General features: G+C 45.6%; 2 protein-coding genes across 2 annotated transcripts in view; both read right to left on the bottom strand.

Moving 5' to 3' along the window:
* Window positions 1-20,563, bottom strand: part of LOC115297661 — a 114,477-nt gene that overhangs the window by 3,062 nt on the left and 90,852 nt on the right. Inside the window, exons 3-4 of the mRNA XM_029945816.1 lie at window positions 1,845-2,004; window positions 1,141-1,243 (exon numbers count right to left, since the gene is read on the bottom strand). Of these exons, the coding sequence (XP_029801676.1) occupies window positions 1,141-1,243; window positions 1,845-2,004 (263 nt within the window). The remainder of the gene's footprint in view (window positions 1-1,140; window positions 1,244-1,844; window positions 2,005-20,563) is intronic.
* GNG12 (G protein subunit gamma 12) overlaps window positions 1-20,563 on the bottom strand; it is a 76,494-nt gene that overhangs the window by 15,404 nt on the left and 40,527 nt on the right. The window lies entirely within an intron of this gene.

Here is a 20,563-nt window from a genome sequence, read left to right as displayed (position 1 = left end):
TTTCTTCTTGGGGCGCCGGGATGGCTCAGTCAGTTGACCGCTGACTTTGGCTCAGGTCATGATCTCATGGTTCATGAGTTTGAGCCCCTCGTCAGGCTCTGTGCTGACAGCCTGGAGCCTGCTTTAGATTCTGTGTGTGTGTGTGTGTGTGTGCGTGTGTGTGTGTGTGTGTGTGTGTGTGTCTCTCTCTCTTTGTTCCTCTTCCACTCACGTTCTATATCTCAAAAATTAACAAACATTAAAAAAATCCTCTCTTCTTTTAGGCCCTAGTTCATATTTTTATCTCTTCCAGGAAGGCCTCTCTGTTTCTGCTTGCAGTGATTTATTCCCTTTATGAATTCCTGCTAAATGCTTAAAGCTCAGGGGTTCAAGGACCTGTAAGGGGACGGCCCAGGCGTGAGAGAGGCAGGGAGCAGGAGCTGTGTGTGTACTTATGTTTACTCTTTCTGAAGGAAGACGTAGAGCTGTCATTTACTTTGGTGCAGCTAATGCTTATTGTTATGTTACTGACTGTATGTACGAATGTTGTCTTCCCACAAAACTGTGAGAAGTTTTAGCTCAATAGTAATAGTATACCAGTAACATTTACTCATTACTTATTCTGTGCCAGGTACTATATCAAATACTCTATACTGTTATTAGTTCATTTACTATTCTCTGCCACTGTAAGACCTCAGTTTTATCATACCTGTCAAGACTAAAGTTCAGGTTAAATGATTTGCTCAAGATCAGATAGCTATTAAGCGATAGAGACCGAACTTGAACTCAGATCTCTCCTATTTCAAAGCCACACCCTTAACCAGACAGGTGAGTTATCACACGCCATCTTCCCTGTCATATTGACTAATCCAGAGAATAGGGCCTCAATAAACAGTTGGGGAAGATGTAGCAACCAACACATCAGTAAGTGAACCTCTCACCCTAGGGTGTTTGTGTCGGGTGTTTATTTTTTTAGAAGCAGGATACACCCTGCTGCTCCTTCCCACAAGTATCCCACAAAATACGACTGTTCCAAGCCAAAGGTTACCCACCCATTTGGTTCCCTTCACAGCTCTGAGAAGCCTGGGTGGAGTCCCTGGGGCCCCAATGCACTGTGAACATTCACCTTCAGCACGGGTCGGCCACTTACATAGCACCCACATTCTGAGGGCAATGCTGCATTGCTTTGTACCCTCAGACTGGGCCCCAAACAGGCTTTCAGCCAGTGAAGGGGAGCCGTAGGGAGCAGCTTTAAGACGGTGACCTGCAGGGGTGCAGGACCCGGCTGAAGCGTATTTACAGTCAACAATGAGTAGGGTCTTTGCAAACAAGTTTTCCTCTCTACCTGACACAACAAGGCTGCTTGAGAAATGACTGGCTCATATCTGCACGGCTAGCCAGGATGGCTGGCAATCTCGTCTGTTAATAAATAAAGGGATGTAATTCTACAATTATTTAATATTAATATTAATATATTTAATATTCAACACCAAAGCTACCAGTTACAGAGTGATTTTTCTGTGCCAGGCTCTGTGTTATGGGCTTTATTTAAAGCTATTTTATTTACTCTGAAAAAGAACTTATTTCAATAACTAGTTTAAAAATTTTAAAAACAATATATGGCGAGGAAACATTTTAAACAACAAATTTCACCAGGGGCATATGGCAAAAATTGGCTGTCCTATGCTAGACTTCCTGAGGTGGTCGCTGTTATCAGTTACTCTTGTCGCCTTCTCAAGACATCCTATGCACATACAAGCAGGATTATTTACATGTCTCTCTTTAAATACAAATGGGAGCACGTTATGTGCATGGCTCTGTAGCCTTTTTTTTTTTTTTTTTTTTTTTTTTACACTTTAACTTACACTCTACTCTGGAGATCACGGTGAAGCGGGGATTATTAATCACTTTCCCAATGAGGAAACCGAAGTTCTGTAGGATACCTAGCGAGTAAGTGCCAGGGCTGAAGTGAACCCTGGTGCTCCTAACATTACTGCACACTGTAGCCACCCGAGCTTGCTGGGGCTGGAAAGAGGAAGTGGGAATGATGAGAGAACCAGAAGAGAAATCTCCTGCCTTAAAAGGGCTCGTCTCAGGGGGCAAGCGATGTGCTTTATGCAGTGAGAGAATGATTTCCAAACAACATAAGAACGTATTTGAGTTACAGTTCCCTGGTACCCTGAGGTGCTAAGCATCTGTGAAGAGAAGCAGTCTCAGAGCAGGGAGTGGCCCCAGGAGAGGAGTCCTGGAGACTGGTGAGTCTCCACACCAGCAGACAGCAACATCCTCAGTGGGAACTTCTTAGAAATGAGGATTCTTGGGGCACTTGGGTGACTCAGTCGGTTAAGTGTCCAACTCTTGATTTTAGGTCATGATCTCATGGTTCATGCTAACCGCATGGAGCCTGCTTGGGATTCTCTCTAACCCCCACCCCCGCCCCTGCCCCTTCCTCACTTGTGCACATGTGGGGGCATGCTCTCTCTTGTGCTCTCTCAAAATAAACAAACATTTAAAAAAAAAAAAGAGGTTTCTCAACTCCCCACTTGGACCTCCTGATTCAGAAACTCTGGAGGTAGGGCCCCAAGCAGTCTGTGGTTTAAGCCCCCAAGGTGGTTCAGATGCTCCTTAATGAAGAACCACTATGTTAGAAGGAGGTGATTTCTGAATCAGAACTTTTTAAACAGGAGTAGAATCCAGCTTTTAAATAAATCAACAGTTGGTCTACTTAAACCAAGCTTAGTCCATATGCTTGGCATTATCCTAGGACCAAACTGAGGCACGCAGCTTTTACATTGAGAAAGTTATTCCTGGCAAAGGACATAGGACCAAATCTGTCAAAGGAAGGAGGCATACATTCCAAACTATTACCTGTGGTAGTGTTGTCTGTGGCCTTTTTGATACTCACACCCAGAGAACCTGTACCTTCCTTTCCATCTCTGTGACCAGCTGGGAGTCCTTCCAATCAGCCTTCCTGGAATACCTCCCACCTGCCCTCGCTGAGCAGGGATGGAGGTGGTCTACAATGGGATCCCTTGTCCAGGACGTTCTCTACAACATAGCCGTTCTACCCTCAAAAGCAGAAGAACAGAAGCATGCTGGATTCTGGTCATAAAGGTCTAGCATCTGATCTACTTTAAGCAGAGGGCACGCTTTCTGATATTGCTAAGCAGACAGACGTCCACTTACTTGCCTACAGTCCATTTAAACAAACGACCCAAACACTTAATGGGATGGCTTAAAGCAGAGACAGGTGAGTGCTGCTACATCCATTTCAGATTAAAACGCAACCAGGCAGCCATTTTGCTTTGAAGGGGCCAGCTGCCTGGAGGCACTGGAGGAGCAGGGTGAGGAGAGAAGGCTGAGAGAGGGCTGAGAAGAGTCTATAGTCCCGGCGGGGGCTACGTCACCTAACAAACAAGGCATGTGGCAGATACCAGACCGGTAGTTAAAAGGTTTAGGACTCCCAACAGGATGGAGGAAGTCTTGGAAAAATAAGGAATAAAAGGCCACTAAAGCATGACAAAGGTAAGCATAAGGAGCTTGGGGAGGGGATGGTCATTGGGACTTGGGAGAGCAGAGAGGTGTGTGAAGGATACATTTCTTTAATGACTCAATCCTTGAAGGGAAGGAACTGGGTAGGTGGCGGCCAAGGAGTGAAGAGAATTTCAGAATGGATATGGAAGGAGCAGCAGAGAGTAGGTTAAAGCTGACTCTTATGGGGGCTCCGAAGGTTTCTGAGCAGAAGTGACAGACATGGGGAGTATTATCAGAAAAAGAACTGAACAATCTTGGATGGAACAGAACTGGGAGACAGAGAAAGACAAGATAGACTATTTCCATGGAAGGCCTCGGGGTGGGCAACATGGTAAAGAGCCCAGGCTTTGGGGTCAGATGTAACTGGTTTCAAATCTGGGCTGTGTCACTTGGTGTTGCAGGATGTTGAATGAATGACTTAGCCTCACTGAACTCCTAGGTTCTCTGCCTGTCACATGGGATAAACAAGAGTGCCTACCTTTCAGGACTTTAACGAGTAAATGCAATCCTACAAAAAAAGAGCCTGGCACACAGAAGCCACCCAATGTTATCTGTCCCCATCACTATTATGCCTAGGACTTCATCAAACAGATGAAGGTGACTGGAAAGCAAAGAAAGAGCTGGATACAAGAGCTAGGAGACATTAAGAATGAGCAAGACATCCTTCTTGGAGTTGAATGGGGACTGACAGCCCGGAAGTGGCAGTTTAGCATTACACTGTAGGAAGGGCCGGAGGAAAGGAGCCGGAGGAAAGGAGCCGGGAGCTTCCTGGGGTCTTCCTCACAAGGGCTTGGATTAAAAGGACAGATTTAAAGGAGCAGAGAAGGGGCCAAGGGAGCTGCCAGGACAGGGCGACACTGGCAAGGACAGCTAGGAGAAGAGAGGGATGTTGGGGAGGAAGGGCAGAAGTTAATGCTATATATATAAGCTTGGTTAAAAATATGTTATACCCAGAAAATATACTCGAAGGATATATATCTTAAAATGTAGCTATTGCTAGGCAGTGAGAACTGGGGGATTTTTAGGGATGTTTCTATGCACTCCTGCAGTTTGTAAGGTTTTACTCTTTTGGTCTCACCAGCTAATGCTTCTGCGGCATGTTGTACACTTGCCAAGCATTCTAACACCTTTAAAGATATGAACCCACCTCCTCCTCAAAGGAATGCTATGAGGTTGTTACTACTGCTTTTCCCAGTTCAGGATTAAATGCAGAGGAGCCGGTACTCCGATTTTGGCAGACTGGTTCCAGAGTCTGTGCTCGCAACCACATGTGATATTTTTACAATTAAAATAAATAAATAAATTCCAGCATTTGTTACTCACAGAACCAGGAGGAGGGCCAGTTATTAGCCACTTTTGGGGGGGAGGTCCAGTAAGGAGGGAATTACCATAGCTCATGGGACTGGGTGGTTAAGGGGTTCCTCGGGACTCCCGGGTGAGCTTTCCAGAGCACCAAGGGAACTAAGGTCAAATGATAAGGAGCACAAGAGAGAACTATGAATTCAAGAACCATGAATTCAAGAACTCAGGCAGTGAGTCGGGAATATTTAGAGAAGTGGCAGTGTAGTGAAGACAAGGAACTAGACGGGAACTCTGAGGGGTGGGAGGATTGTTTCAAGAGATGGCTGTCATCTGAGCATTGTCAAAAGCAGAGGAGCATTGAGCAACCAGGGAGAGTGTGAGGAAGCTAGAGAGGTTAAATGAGGGGAGAGGGAGCATAGGCTCAGGTCAGAGCTCCCGGACGAGGAAAGGAGGTGCAGAAGACACAGAGCTGGAAAAACAGCAGGGCAGGCACCCAGCAGCTCTGGCCAGGAGGGAGCTTACCCGTGGGAAGCAAAGGGAAACCAAACAGAGGTGCATACAAACGACATCGGTGAAATCTCTCAGACCTCACACTGAGCCGAGGAAGCCAGGTACAAAAATCCCTCGCTGTCTAATTCCAGGCATAGAAAGTTCAGGGCATTTTCTCAACATCAAGCCTCACCATTAAGAAAAACCCCAGCTGGGGCTCCTGGGTGGCTCAGTCGGTCGAGTGTCCCACTCTTGATTTCAGTTCAGCTCATGGTGCTAGCATTGTGGGATCAAGCCCTGCGTCAGGCTTTGCACTGAGCGTGGAACCCGCTTAAGATTCTCTCTCTCTCTCCCTCTGCCCCTCTCTCCTGCTTGTGCTTGCTCTCTCGTGCTCTTTCTCTCAAATTAAAGAAAAATCCCAATTGCATATAATCACTTTAGCATTGTTTTATGCAATTAAAGACAAGTGTTATTAGAGAATCTGTCAGGTCATTTCATGGGGAAGGGTGAATAAAAACATCTCTATGAACGAAAAAAAGTTCAGGGCAAAATAAATGTGCGGTGACAGACTAGGCAAATGGAAAGAGTGGAGGAGGGGATGGAGGAAGCAGGACAGGCCATTTGAGTCCCGGGCTGGCTGTTGACGTTGGGTGATGGGTACACAGGATTCATTCTATCTTTGTATAAGTTTGAAAATTTCAAGAATTAAAGGTTAAAAGCAAAATTCTATGATCCTAAACACTTCATAACCTGTAACACAATAATAATTAGCACTATAAGACGAGCCCTGGCATTAAAGAATGGAAGCTACGTTAATTATTATCTACCGTTTCCTCTTCCAGATCATGATATAGCAAGTATGTCCAATGTCCACAGTGCAGAGGAAGTAATTGCCTTTTGAGGAGGCACACAGGGGACTAAAAGAGCCACGGTCCGGGCCCTGTGCCCATTTTACACAGAGCTCGGGCCCTGCATCACAGATGCCAAACTGCTGGCCAGGAAGTGCTGCTCCCCGCCTTCACACACGAAAAACAGAAGGCCGTGGTCCACATGCCCATAACCGTAATGCCACAAGACAAAACAGGATTCTTACTTTTCCTTTCCTCTTTCATCTCACCTAACTACAGCAGGAAACATGTCCTACCTCCTTTCCAACGTGTCCGGACTTGATAACTGCTTTGAGGAAAAGCAAAATCTATGGAATTCCCAGGGTGACCAGCAAGATGGACATTCTGGGGTGGCCCTCAGAGTTCAAAGTACTTGTTATTTTGTATGCAGGTTCCCCAAAACATTAAAGATAGAAGTGACACACGATCCAATAATTCTACTACTGAGTATTTACCCAAAGAAAACGAAAACACTAATTTGAAAAGATGTATGTACCTCTATGTTTTCTGCAGCATTATTTACTACAGCCAAGTTACGGAAGCAACCTAGGTGCCCACAGAGAGATGAGTGGGTAAAAATGTTGTCTAGACATACAATGGAATATTATTCAGTCACAAAGAGAGAATGAAATCTTACCATTTGCAACAACATGAATGGACCTACAGGGTATTCTGTTAAGTGAAGTAAGTCATTGGCCTTGGCAGGAAGTGACAGCTTTGTAATTTTTCCTCTTCATAATTTAGGAAATGAAAGGGATGATATAGTCTTGGGCATGGGCACAGAACAGAAACTCAATAAATACTTTACCATAAACGGTAAATGATAAATAAATGATGACACAAGGATCTGTGGCAGTATCTTAGGTGAGCTTACGGTAAGGGCCTGAACCCAGTGTATGAACATCAGAATTTCTGAAACAAATGGGATCGTGTCACATGACAAAAGGATTCCTTCAGAGGGGTGCCTGGGTGGTTCAGTTAGTTAAGCATCCAATTCTTTGGATTTTGGTTCAGGTCATGGTCTCATGGATTGTGAGTTCGAGCCCAGCATCAGGATCTTCACTGTCAGCATGGAACCTGCTTGAGATTCTCTCTCTGCTCTCTCTTCCATCCCTGCACGTGCACACACGCGTGTGCGCGCACACACACACACACACACACACACTTTCTCTCTCTCTCCCTCTCTCACAATATATAAATATATATTTAAACAAAAAACAAACAAAAATATCAATTAGGAACCATATTAAACAACCCTAAATTATAACATTTTACACAACTGCTTCTCTGCCTTGAGCATAGTTCTACGTGGTTTCCAAATACACTACTAGTGTGTATATGGTTCTCCTTCTGGTACGTAATGAAAGGGAGGGAGGTGCTGACTTGGTTTTAGGATACCTGTGACCCTTGGTTTCAAAAGCAGGTTCTTATCAGGCCTTAGTACACTTTTCCCCCTAAGGATGGATACAAGAAAGTGAAATTCTGCTGCTGCAAGCCCTGGGAAGAAAGAAGTAGCTGCTTAAATTCATCTGTGCAGGTCAGGTACTTAAAGTGGAGGGCAGAAGGCTGCTTCCCAAGGGTAATTCAATTTATGAGTGGACTTGGGCATAATATACGCTTGCAAGCAAATCCTAATAGTTCATACAGCAAAATTAATACTTTTTATTCATTCATGTATTTAACTGTAAAGTTACTTAAACTTTTCTAACATTTAATGAATCCAGGGATTAAACTCCTGAGAAAGATCACAGATCAGCATTTAGCTGTCCATGGCCAAATATGAGTTCTAGAAGGCTGATTCTATCAGAAGTTTGTCCTTGGGATATTTTCAGAAGTACATGAGATTCTTTGGGACACTTTTATGCAGAGTGTAAGTCAAAATAAATGGCACATGTTTATAGTACATGAAGAAATTAGGAGATGGATTTTAGCAGACCGAGTTAACCACACATCCAAGTCTTAACAAACAGCCATCACCTGTCAGGGTCAACATTTCTAAAAGAACAGACTCAGTGACCACAAACCACTGGAGGCCTGGGCCTTCCCTTACAAGTGAAAATCATACCAAGCTCAGTTCTGGGAAAAGACACTTGAAAGTCACATGCAGATGTGGCCACATGTTTGTATATTACTTCTGCCTTTACCCAATGTAGAGTCTGATATTCTATTTCTAATGTAGTAAGCCTGATATAACAACAATGCTATTCAAAGACTGCAATTTTTAAAGTGCTTTCTCCTATACCATCTTTATTAGATGGGTTCAGTTAATTACTGAATTCTATTTTAACTTCCTCCTTATGGACTTGTGTGAACTGCTTGAATTTAGCTTGCAAATTTATGCAATTAGTAAGATATTTTTGCAGATAATTGGTAAAATATTAGAATCCTTTTACCTCATGAGACTTCTGTGTCTTAGTAGACTGTCAGGTGCTTCCCCTCTTAATATGTAGTATATTTTCACTTTTAATATATGCATGCTTCTTTTACATTGTTATTATTTTTTTAGTGTTTTATTTATTTTGAGAGTGCGCAAGTGGAGGAGGGGCGGAGAGAGGAGGACAGAGGATCTGAAGAGGGCTCTGTGCTGACAGCAGTGAGTCCAATGTGGGCTTGAACTCAAGAACCGCGAGATCATGACCCGAGCCGAAGTCAGACGCTCAACTGACTGAGTTGCCCAAGTGCCCCCACATGCTTCTTAAATGGAGGAAAGGATTGGTTTTTCCTCTCTTAAATATAACCCAGTTGATGACATTTTCTTAGAAGCAGATTATACCTGCCCTTAAGAGGTAATGTGGAGCAAAAGGCAGAAACCACAAAGTGACTAGAAATCGAATTTCTAACAGGGCTGCCTTTCAGGACACCTGGGCAGCTTTTCCAACGCATCCACATTCCAAGCCTCACTCCCACACCTCCAGAACCCGAATGTCAGGGCTAGGTCCTGACAGAGCTCCGGGTGCTGTGGATGTGTGCCGTGGGGAAAGAGCCACAGGACCTGAACATATGACACCCACCGGGGTCTCCCTGAAGGCTCTGCCTGAATTAAGCTGGTGGCCTTGGCCAAGTCACTTCCTCTTTCTGGGCCTCTGCTTCCTCATCGTTAAAAAGGGAGAACAATAGATGTGCTCTGTGCCTCTTCTATGCATCTTTCTTTTTTAATTTTTAAATTTGAGGACAGTTGACACAGTCACATCAGTTTCAGGTGTACAACACAGCGATTCACCTTCTCTGTACTTTATGCCACGCTCACCACATGTGTCTGTCACCGTACAGCATCACAGTCCCACTGACTATATGCCCTGTGGTGTACCCTGCATCCTGTGACTTATTCAACCCAGACCTGGAAGCCTGTATCTCCCATTCCCCTTTCCTCCCCCAACCCTCTCCCCTCTGGCAACCATCAGTTTGTTCTCTGTATTTACAGGTCTGATTCTGCTTTTTATTTGTTTATGCATATATTTTTTCTAGACTCCACATGGTCCTCCCTTTCCTGCTCTTCAGAACTACCCAGACGACTGGTCTAAGCCCTTAATATTTATCTATTATCATAACGACCAAGGCAGGGATATCTGTGCCACTAAAGTAGACAGGGTAGGGGACACAGCTGCACTAGTGCCCTGAAAGAATTATGCACGTGGGAGAGGAGGGCCGGTACAGAGCTGCTCCCGAAGCCCCCAAAGACATTACAACTGGGGACTGGCCTATGTGAGCGAGGGCAGGACAGCTTTCCCACTGAGTGGGTTTTAAAGCTAGCTAGCAAGCATAGAGGAGAGAAAATAGTGCCTAGAGGCCTTTAAAAATGAAGCCACACCCACAAAGACAGTGAGTTCTCTTTTAACCAGGATGTTCTGGGAAAGGGTATCAGAGTAAACTGAAATTTCTGGTTGAGTTACCATGAGCAAGTTTTCAAAGATAACAGCACAGTATTCACATAACCTCAAATATAACTGGTGGTTAAGAAGGTCCTTCTGCGAAATTTCATGATTCTAGATAAAGCTGAAGAACTCTTTGAACAAGTCCATCTTCTGGCACTGCTGGACTGTCCCACCCTCCTGGCTCGTCCCCTGTCCTCTCTGGTCACATCTTCACGTCTCTGATCGTCCTCTGTCTCCAGGCTGACATCTTTCCCTGTCTGAGTCCTTGAAGATTCTGCCTTAAGTGCCTGTTTTCCCCTCTGTCCAGTCTCTTTCATCCGCTCTCGAGGGCTGGCAGAGGCCCTTACGTCTGTATCTGGCCCTGCCCCTGTCTGCAGGACCCCCACCCAAACAGCTCTGCCTGCTCCTGAAACTCACCAGAAGTTGGACTCCCCCTCTTTGACACAGGAGGCCCTTCACTGGAGTTGGCTTCTAATCTCCCTGCTAATAAAATAGCCTTTATTACAGTTATCTAGACTCAAGATGTTAGCTCTGTTTCTGAGACCCTCCCCTTGTTCCTTGACATCCAGTGAGGTGACCAGTCCTTACAGGTTCTATTTTCCAATCTGCATTTTCCTCCCTGGTGGCCCTGCCATCGATCTTCTGGTCAGGCCCTCCCTTGCTGTGCACCGGGAGAGGACAGCAGTGGCCTTGGTGTTCTTGGTTTCCCTGAGTTCTCCCCCAACAGCTGTCCACCTGTTAGATGGCTGGTGGCAGGCCAGCAATAGCCTAGAAAAATAGCAAAAACTAATCAACAGATAAGAGCTCTCTTGCTCTGCTGGAGGGTGGCTGGGAATGAACAGCCCAGAACATTACCACAACTCAGACTTCCCCTCTCTCTCCCCCGTGGCAGCCCCTAAGAGTGGACTCTGCAGATTCCAAGGGTTCCTTGAGACACAATTTGAAACCAGTGCTCTGAGCCATCAAAGATACCACAGCCAGATAAATCTTCTAAAATCTTCTAGTCATACAATGCTCTCTAAAAACCATCAACTGGTTGGTGGGCATGTAAATTATGGCTGTAATCACTCAGGCAGAACACTTACACATCGCCATTCTAGTCCTAGGTGAATACCAACAGAAATGTGTTAAAAAAAAAAAAGAAAAGACATACATTGAGATGTTCAGAGCAACACCATTTATACACCCCCCAAATGGAAACTTCCCAAATGCCCAAAACCGGAGAACAGTAACCCACTTGATGGAATACTCTACAACAAATGACAACAAGCTTCAAATACATGCAGCAATATAACGAATCTCACAAACAGGTTAACTGAAAACCAGATTAATAAAAGAATATATACCATCCAGGCCCATTAAGTACAAAAATGGGAACAACTAATCTATGCTGTTAAACATCAGGCTCGTGGTTATTTTTAAAGGAGAAGGTGGCCAAAGGGGCAGTAGGAGGCTTTTCAAGCTACATGTGTGTGTTCAGCCACAGACGTGTATGTGGGGAAATTATGCTTATGATCTGGGTAGTAAGCTGCATGAGATTATACTTCAATAAAAAGTTAAAACAAACAAAACCATCAACTGCCCCCAATGAACTGTTGAACCAAATATAACTTTCACTGTTGCTCAGAAGCCCATTACAATAGGACTCTAACTCACATTTCCTGTCTTTTCTCAACTTTGATTTTGGCTGCTTTGGGGATTCTTTGCCTCTATAGGGTCCAACACCCTCTGTGAAATGCTGTAGGTATGTACATTTTCTGGGGAAAGGGTCCAAAGCATTGATCAAAGGGGCCACACAACCCAAAAGAGGAAAAGACAAATCATCCTACTTGTAGCAACTCAAATGATCTCTTTAACTGAACTCTGTGACATGCTCTGTTAGTTTCAGAAAGCTCTGGCCCCTCCCACCTTCCCCTGTTGAGATTCCACCCCTGATTTCAGGTCATGTCAGGTTACCTCTACTACCAAGTCTCTGATGATCCTCTACCCAAAAACTACCCTCTCCCTCTCTCCCACAACTGTTTATTAGGGTCTGCTCTGATCCTCCCCCAAGCACGGAGCATGTACAAATAAATGAATCCTCAAGGAGCTTTCAATCTAGTAGAGGGAAAACAGATGTATCCACAAACAACTTTAAGCAGAGAAGTATCAGGAGAGAGAGAGGTCAGTCCAAGGGGAGTTCAGGGTACAGAGGAATTCCTTCTGGCTGGGGGAAATCTGGGCAGGCTTTGTGGAGGAGGTGACACAGCTTTGCATGATTTGGAGCTGAGAGGGGAGGGCATTCTAAAGAGAGGGGCAAAGGCTAGAGCCATGAAAGCCCTGGTGTTGTGCAGGGAAGGTCAGGTATTTAGCCCAGAGCAGAGACGTTATGAAGAGGAGCTAGAAGGGTTGTGAGATGGCGGTCAAAAGGTTGGCTGCCAGGCTCTGAAGTTTGAATTTTTATGCTGTAGGCAACTGAGAGCCAATGAAAAATTCTGAGCGGGCAATGATATGATCAGAGATGTGCCTCCTTGTTATGTCAGATGGCTGGAGATGGTCTGTTTCTCCTCTAAGGGTCTAAAACCCATTGTTCTGTTTGTGTGGCATTGAACCGCCTCTGCTTTGTGATGTGGCTATTTGCATGCTTTGCTTCTGTGCTCCCCACACCCACTGGACTATAGCTAATGAAAGACAAAAAGGGTTTTAGTGCTAGCATACGGTCTTACACATGGTAGCGCTCAATAAATATTTACTTAACAAGTCAATGTGCAATGTCTACTTAAAATGGTTTTTGAATGAATGAGGAAAGAAAGTGGGAAAATGGGAAAGAAAAGACACACAAATGAGCTGGCCAGTTCAGGTGCTCCATTCAGCCTTAAGACTTGAGGTCTATGCCTAAATGTTCACTGCTCTTGATGACTGGCATATGAAGGAAAACTCCACAATCACAGGAGAACATTTAAAGTTTCTCAAGGCCCTTCAAGAAGTGTATGTGGGGTGTGTTCTTAAATGAATGCTGGCAATCCTCTAGGGAGGCCCTCAGAATCAAAGGGACTCTCCCACCGAGAGAGCCTGGCTGAAAGCACATGGAATCTGGGAGTCCAGCCTCACCCTGGGCTCTTTCCTGATTTCAGGGGCAGCTGGGAAGGTGGGGAAAAGAGACAGACTGTTCCACCTCTCAGGTACTTATCTATAAAAAAGGAATTTCTGGGACAGCAAATACTCCAAATGCTGCAAGGAAAGGGGCCCTGGCTGCAAATCAAAAGAGAGAAATCAACCCAGACCCTGCCGGTGCCCTAGCACAGTGCTGCTCCTAAGTCTACCAGATCAGTTTTTCTTTGTGCATTAGCACTTTTCCTCTTTTGAAGCTCTTACAATTGTTATCACATCTCTCAATCACCCTGTCCTTAGATTCTCTGTCCATCCATGAGAAAACTGAGGCCAAAGGAAAGTTGAGGACTTGTCCAAGGCCCCTGGGACCAGAGCAGAGAATCCCAGATACGAGGGCTCCTGACTCGGAGACAGGGCTCTCCCGTCTCCATCCCAGGCTCGTCGAACATTTGCACGTGCTGGGGCTCCAGGTTTGTGGGAGTAGCTTTCATGGGGAGCAAGGACTCTGCAGAGGTAGCTCAGGGACCAGGACTGCCCTCCTGGCAGTTACACCCACTTGTGTCTGTTCTTGGGGTGGGTCCCTCCAGGTGGACAGGGCCTGGGTGATGGAAGTGATTTACCATGACTCAGCGCAATTTCGGGGGAGCTGAACTCTGGAGGATCCGAGCAGCTCGTGTGGGTTCCCCCAAGGAAGGTGTAGGGAAGGAAAAGCAAAACTCAGCAGCACCATCTGCGAGTGCCCAGGCTCTGAAGCCGCACGCTGCCGAGTGTGCACTGCTCGGTGCCTGGAATTGGCCCATTTTCTGGTCTGGGTTTCCTTCCTTATTACTGCAAAGCCTCCCAGCCAGTCAGCCAACACCCTTCATTAGCCACTACTACTTAGTCTGGCCCTATTTGTGGAACTAGCTTGGGTGTCTGCCTTTTATTATTTTCTTCCCTTTTTAAATAACAAGATGAATATGGTGAAAAATTCAAACTATATGCATGTGAATAGAATGAAAAGTAAAACTCTTCTAATTTCACTCAGAAGAGGCACCTGCTGTCTATATAGTCTTTTTCTTTCCTTCCCCACCTTCTGGCCTCCAAAAACACACATAGCCCACACACATGTATAGGTTTTTAAACAAATGGGATACTTACATATGGTTCTGCAAATTACTTTGTTTTTCACTCAACAATAAATATATTCTGAGCAACCAGCCCTGCTCATATAGAGGGTGGTACATTTTTCTAATTTTCTCATTCTAAGACACCTAAAACGTACAGAAAAAACACAAAGGGCAACTTAATATATAGGATTCATTTAAAAGAATTAGTCAAGTCCTGCAATTGCTCTCCCCCCCAGTGGACTTCTCCCTAATCATCCTGGGAGACACTGCAGCACCAGCCTCCGGACATGCAGGGGAGAGGAAGGGCAAGACTCCACCGAGCGAGAGCCCTATCTCCCTGCTGCAGGCCTCTGTGAGAGGTGGCTCAGGCAGGCCGGGTGCAGGGAGACCAGCGCCCAGAAGCTGAGTCTACAGAATTGCAAGTCTCCTAGCCCAGCATCCACTCCCTAGGAGGGGCTCTTCTGGTCAGCTGCAGGTGACAGGAGCAGTGGCACATTCAGTGAAAGTGGCAATGCTTTGCAATCGTTTCCCTTTCTGGAAATCCAGGGGCCAACGGGTTTGCAAGGGCAGCTGTCTTGTTTAAATAGGGAACTTGAGTTCCTGTCTCACAAGCATATTCTCCGTGCAGATTCTACCCAGGGCCACCCACAAGCATGTGGCTGAGCCAGATAGCTGTCCCCTGTCCCAGGAGGAGTGCATGCCAATCCTGACTCAAAGGCTGAGGCCCAAGCCCAGGTCTGAGCAGCTATCTGGACCAACCAGATGGTGAGGGACAGAGAGAATCCAGGGCCGCTAGAGACAGCACCAGGGGAAACAGTTGGTCTCTGCTCCCGAGTCAGGTGTGCAGACAGAAAGAGGGAAAAGAGAGGAGATGCCTCTGTGATGTTTTCAAACATGTGAAATTGCATTTTGGTTGTGGTCAGACCCCAAAGGTAGCACATGTTTTGATTCGTTCTGCTACATTTAGAACATCAAGTGCTTGTCTCCAGCTAGGGCACAACATTTTCCTAGGTCCTTTATTTAGATGCACTGACTAATTTAACCCTCACAATCACCCTGGGTGTGAGAGGGTGCTTTTGTGCTTCCCTGTTACACAGAGGGGGAAAAGTGAGGCAGGGGAAGCTAAATCATTTTCTTGGGTAGTAGCAGACATTGGATTTGAAACCTTCCTACATCCGTGTGGGGCTTCTCAAAATGTGTTTCTAACTTAATAGGTATATATGGAAATAAGGCTCCATGTCACATATATCTTGGAAATTCTGGCTGAAACAAAGATAAGCAGGCTTCTTTCATGCAAAACTTCTCATGGTCTTTCTGCACTAAAATGCATTTATGCTCCGCAAGAGGCATATGGTTTGCAGCATTTCCCCCAATTATTTGAACATAGACATGTTTTCTGAGGAACATTTCATGAGATCAGTGTGTTCTGCTGACCACACTTCGAATAAATGCTGGCAAAGGGAATTGTCAGGAACAGAGCTTCAGTTCTGGCTCTTGCCATTTAAATAACTGGTACTCTGAAAATTGCTTAACTGAGCCTCAGTTTCCTCATTTGCAAAAATGGGAATAATAGTCATTTGTCCACCACGTGGAGCTGTTGTGAGGATTAAGTGCACGAGCAAAGTTCTTAAAATGTGCCTGGCTCTAAGCATTCCATAGAAGGCAGCCATGAAAACACTTAGCAAGAATACTGAATAAGAAGAACAAGGGAATTATGAAAACTCCATTAAAAGGAGCAAAAGCTCTCATAACTGTTATAACTTCTAAATGATCTTCACTACCAACAGCTCCTCCTGTCAGAAAAACATGAGAAACATTTAACACAAAAGAAAATCTGAAAACTCCATGGACTGCGTTACATTCCAGGGGAAGGGGACACAAGAGAAACTGTTTTCAAAGAGCTGTTCAGGCAGAAAGTCTCCTTGGCAGACGCTTCTCTGATACTGTAACAGACCAGATGAGGACCCCGGCCAGTTTCCTGAGCACTAAACTGAGCTGAGACGTCTTCACAAGCAACAGAGCCAGGTACTGGACCCACTGCATCAGGGGAGAGGACGGGGCACACTTTTTGAGGGGATCCGTTCTCATAACTGAACTGAAAACGGCTTGGCATCAACAGGATGTCTTCCTGTTCCCGTCTTACGGGGTGACTCATGCATCTGCCATTTCACTTGCAGGCACTGTGGGAGAACTCTGTGCAGGAACTCTGCCTCCACGAGGCACCCCCTCCCTGCCTGACACAGTAACCCCCCTTCCGGTCATGCCTGCCAAACATGTGACAGTTGACAAACAACAAACCAAAACCTGCACCGCTATCCCCGCCCCTGCCCCCCAAGCCCTACCAAGCCACAGTGGAAGACTGCAGCTTCCTGAAGCAAGAGTGGAAGCCAAGGGCACACACAGCCCAAGTTTTCAGGATCCAGAGCACCTGAAGTAATTTGCTCCCAGTGGGCCAGAGTTGCTCTAAACACTGGACTTGCTTCCTGTTGTGCAACTATGTAAATGAACCTGTGCTGGGGCCAGGGCCAGCTGCACTGCGTGGCAGGGATGTGTGAGTAATGTAGCCACCTCGGCAGCCTCTCTAGGGACCTGCTCAAACAGCCCACAGGCTCGGACTTGTGATGCCAATGCCAGGGGCAGGGGCCCCTCACAGGCTGCTTTTCTGCCAGTTAGGAGGCATTGTCCATGAGTATGGACAGGCAATGTCCTGGCAAGTACAGCCTGGGGAACACAGGAGCCAAGAACATCAGGAGATGGGGTCTGAGTTGGAGAGTAATTAGAACCTCGGGGACTGGACTCCAGGAGGCTAAACGCAGATTGGTTTCTTTGCGTTCCTAGGAGGCCTCAGTTTCTCCACCTGCAAGATGACAGGAGCTCGCCTCTTTCTCCAGGGCCTCATCTGTGCAGGCACCAAATGTGTGTGCTACCTAAGGCCCACAGTAACACTGGAAAGGAAGCACCTCCCTGCCCATTTTGCACATAGGTGTTCTGAGGCTTGGGGCAGGGAGGGAGCATGGCCACGATCCATGCAGGTGTTCCACTGCGGAGTCGGGGCTTGAACTCAGAACTGCTTATTCAGAGATCTTTCCCATCCTGAAATTCTATAAGGGCTTCTACGCTTCCTTAAAATGATGTTTGCAACTAAAATCTAGTCTTAATTTTCAACATGAGAGTCACTCACTTGGTAAATGATCTACTGCACATTAAAAATTTCACTTTCATCAACCCTTCTTTGACCGTTCACACTGCCAAGCGGAATGTGTTTAGGCTACTGTAAGTGGATTGTGAAATTAGCAAAAGCAAAGTCTAATTATAATTCTCATATTAAATTATTAGCAAAATAAATCACCAAAATAATTCCATGGCTAGATATGAATGATGTCCTAAAGCAAGACCTCGGTCACTGGTCTGATAAAAGTTGGTGCTGAGAGACAGAATGGGCATAGGGGTGGTAGAGAGAGCTCAGGCCTAGCTTAAGGAGACCTATGGCATATATAGGCCACTGGGCTAATTAGCTGCTTGATTTGTTCAAGTCACTTAATCTTATCCTCTTCCCTTTCTGCATCAATTTTTAATAAAAGGGCTTGGATGAGATCCGTGTTTCCCATCCATTTCAGTAAAAAAAACTTCTTTTAATATACAAATGCTCACTGAACTTTCTCCCCTCAAATATAGTTGTTTTGGAAACAATTATATGGTTCTCAAATGGTTATGAGAACACGTAATGACAAAAATTTAACAGATATGTTGTTCTCTTTAGTTGTAACATCTTCATTTACTTGAACGATAATACTGCAGTTCAAGACATTATTTATTCAGCTTTTTGTCAATGCATGGCCCCTGTAAACAGTCTCCCACCCCTGGCAATAAACTGTCTACTCTCCTTACCATCCTCTGTCCACAGATTTTTTAACTTTTGGATTAAATGGCCTCAAAGGTTCCTCTCAGTATCAAACTTTGATGTTATCATATGCCAATTATTTCTTAAGAAATTATATTCTGGGTTTCCATTTTTTGCTGGGAATAATAAAGCAAATTTTCAGTTAATGATTTTGACACTAAACCACATTCATTGTGCAACTAGATGTATTTACTCATCAGATACATTCTGAATGTGTGTGCTAGGTATACAGAGGTGAATAAAACAGACACGGTCACTATGGTCCCGGAGCTTCGGTCCACAGCAAGTCTTTCCCACAACCCTGAGCCCTTCTTTCTTTTAATCTCCAGCTTCAAACTCCCCCTGGAGTCTCTGGCTTCTAATAGCCACTTGCCAGCTCAACATCTCCACTTGGATATCCACCTGAAATGCATCCCAAACTTAACAGGTGTAAGGTTACCTCTGGCTTCCTCCCCCCATGCTTGCCAAAATTCCCTCCTCCCTTGGCATTCCCCATCTCTGAAATGGCAGCATCATTTATCCAACACTCAGGGCCAAAATACTTGGAGCCATCCTGGACTCCCTTCATATCCAGGAGTTAATCTTGGAGAAAGCGCTGCTGGCACCCCTGTAAAAACACGTTCCGAATCCAGAGGCTTTTGATTGCTTCCATGCACCCGGCATGGGCCAGGCCACACGCCTCTCTCTCCTGGACTCTGAGATGCCCTTTTAGCTGGCCTTTTCCATCTCTCTCTTTCTGCCCCACAGTTTACTTTATAATCAGCAGCTGGAGCAAAGCTTTCTAAATTTAATCCAATCACACTATTCTTTTTGCTCAAAACCCTTCAGTGGCTTCCCATAATCCCTGGAATAATTCCAGAGTCTTAGCATGGTTTAGGAGACCCTAGATCTGGCTACTGGCTGCTACTCGAGGCTTCTCTCCTACTCTCCTCCCCCTAATTCTTGTGGTCTCCTGGCTTTTTCCATAAACATGCCAGGTCTGCTCCTACCTCAGGGCCTTATCATCTGCTATCTTCCTGCTTGGAATGCCCTTCCCTGAGATATGTGTATGGGTTACTCTCTTTGTTCAGGTTTCTGCTCACATCCTTTTTATCAGGAAGGCATTTCTTTCTTTCTTTTTTTCTTTCTTTCCTTTTCTTTCTTTTTCTTTCTTTCTCTCTCTCTCTCTCTCTCTTTTTCATTTATTTTTGAGAGACAGAGAGAGAGAGAGAGAGAGAGAGAGAGAGATGAAATCTGAAGCAGGCTCCAGGCTCTGAACTAGCTGTCAGCACAGAGCCTGATGCGGGGCTCGAACCCACGAACTGTGAGATCTGACCTGAGCCGAAGCCAGACGCTTAACCGACTGAGCCACCCAGGCGCCCCAGGAAGGCATTTCTTGATTGCCCTGCTTGAAATAGCCTCCACTCTATTCTACCCATCACTTTCATTCTTCTTACTCTGCTTCTGTTTTCTTCTGAACAGGGATCACTCACTGCCTGGCATTCCATATGCCTTTTGCCAGCCTCTGCCCTTAGAAACTGAGCTCCATGAGAGAGAGGTCTTTTGCCATCCTCAGCCAGTTCACCCCTTCCTTAGGCAACCCAAGGGCCCCCTCTCCCAGGAGGTCACCACACTGATGCCAAACTTAGTGTGGGCACCCTACTGGCATAGCGTCCCACAGCCCAGAATTCATGGGCTCACACAATCCTCCTGCTCTGTCTCCTGAGTGGCTGGGACCATACAGCTTTCTACACACACAATCGCACCTGACAAAGTCTGTCTGGTTCAATGCTGTTTGCCCAGCTTCTGGAACAGTGCCTAGTATGTATATGTATGCTGAATGAATGACCAACTGAGAGAATACCATAAATATCATTTACTGAATGTGTCTTATGTACCAGCTTCTGTTTTACATGATCTCTAGTCCATATGCAAACCTGACAAGGTGTATAACATTATAACCATTTCACAAACAAGGAAAACGCATTCAGAATGTTTATGTGCACTGCCTGCGGTCTCACAGTCACTGACTGGTAGAGACGGGGTTTGAATCCGGGTTTCAGCTGCATATGTGAGATAAGAAAGCCAAGGGAATGGCAGAGTGTCTGGGTGGCTCAGTGACTCTGGTGTGGGCCTGCGGTTAGTGGGATCCAGACTCTTCTCCGAGAATGAGATCACAGAAACTATTCTACGCAGCCACTGAAAAAGTAGTAGTAAGTCCTGAATACATTTGGTGGTGATGACAGTGTTAGGGAACTCTGGACCCCTGGCTGCCTGGTGGCTCGACCAGTCCTAGCCACGGCCTGTCTTCCACCAGCTCCCACTCGTCTCTTATTAATAACAGGCTTCAGGTCTGCTCAACTCTAAAGCCCATTCTCTGACCACATGTGCAGCTCTCCTCAGGACTGACAGATCTGAGGC

The sequence above is a fragment of the Suricata suricatta genome, chromosome 8, assembly GCF_006229205.1.
Source record: "Suricata suricatta isolate VVHF042 chromosome 8, meerkat_22Aug2017_6uvM2_HiC, whole genome shotgun sequence".
Lineage (NCBI taxonomy): Eukaryota > Metazoa > Chordata > Mammalia > Carnivora > Herpestidae > Suricata > Suricata suricatta.
Note: the sequence above shows the minus strand (reverse complement) of the source record. Positions and strands in the feature narration are given on the sequence as shown.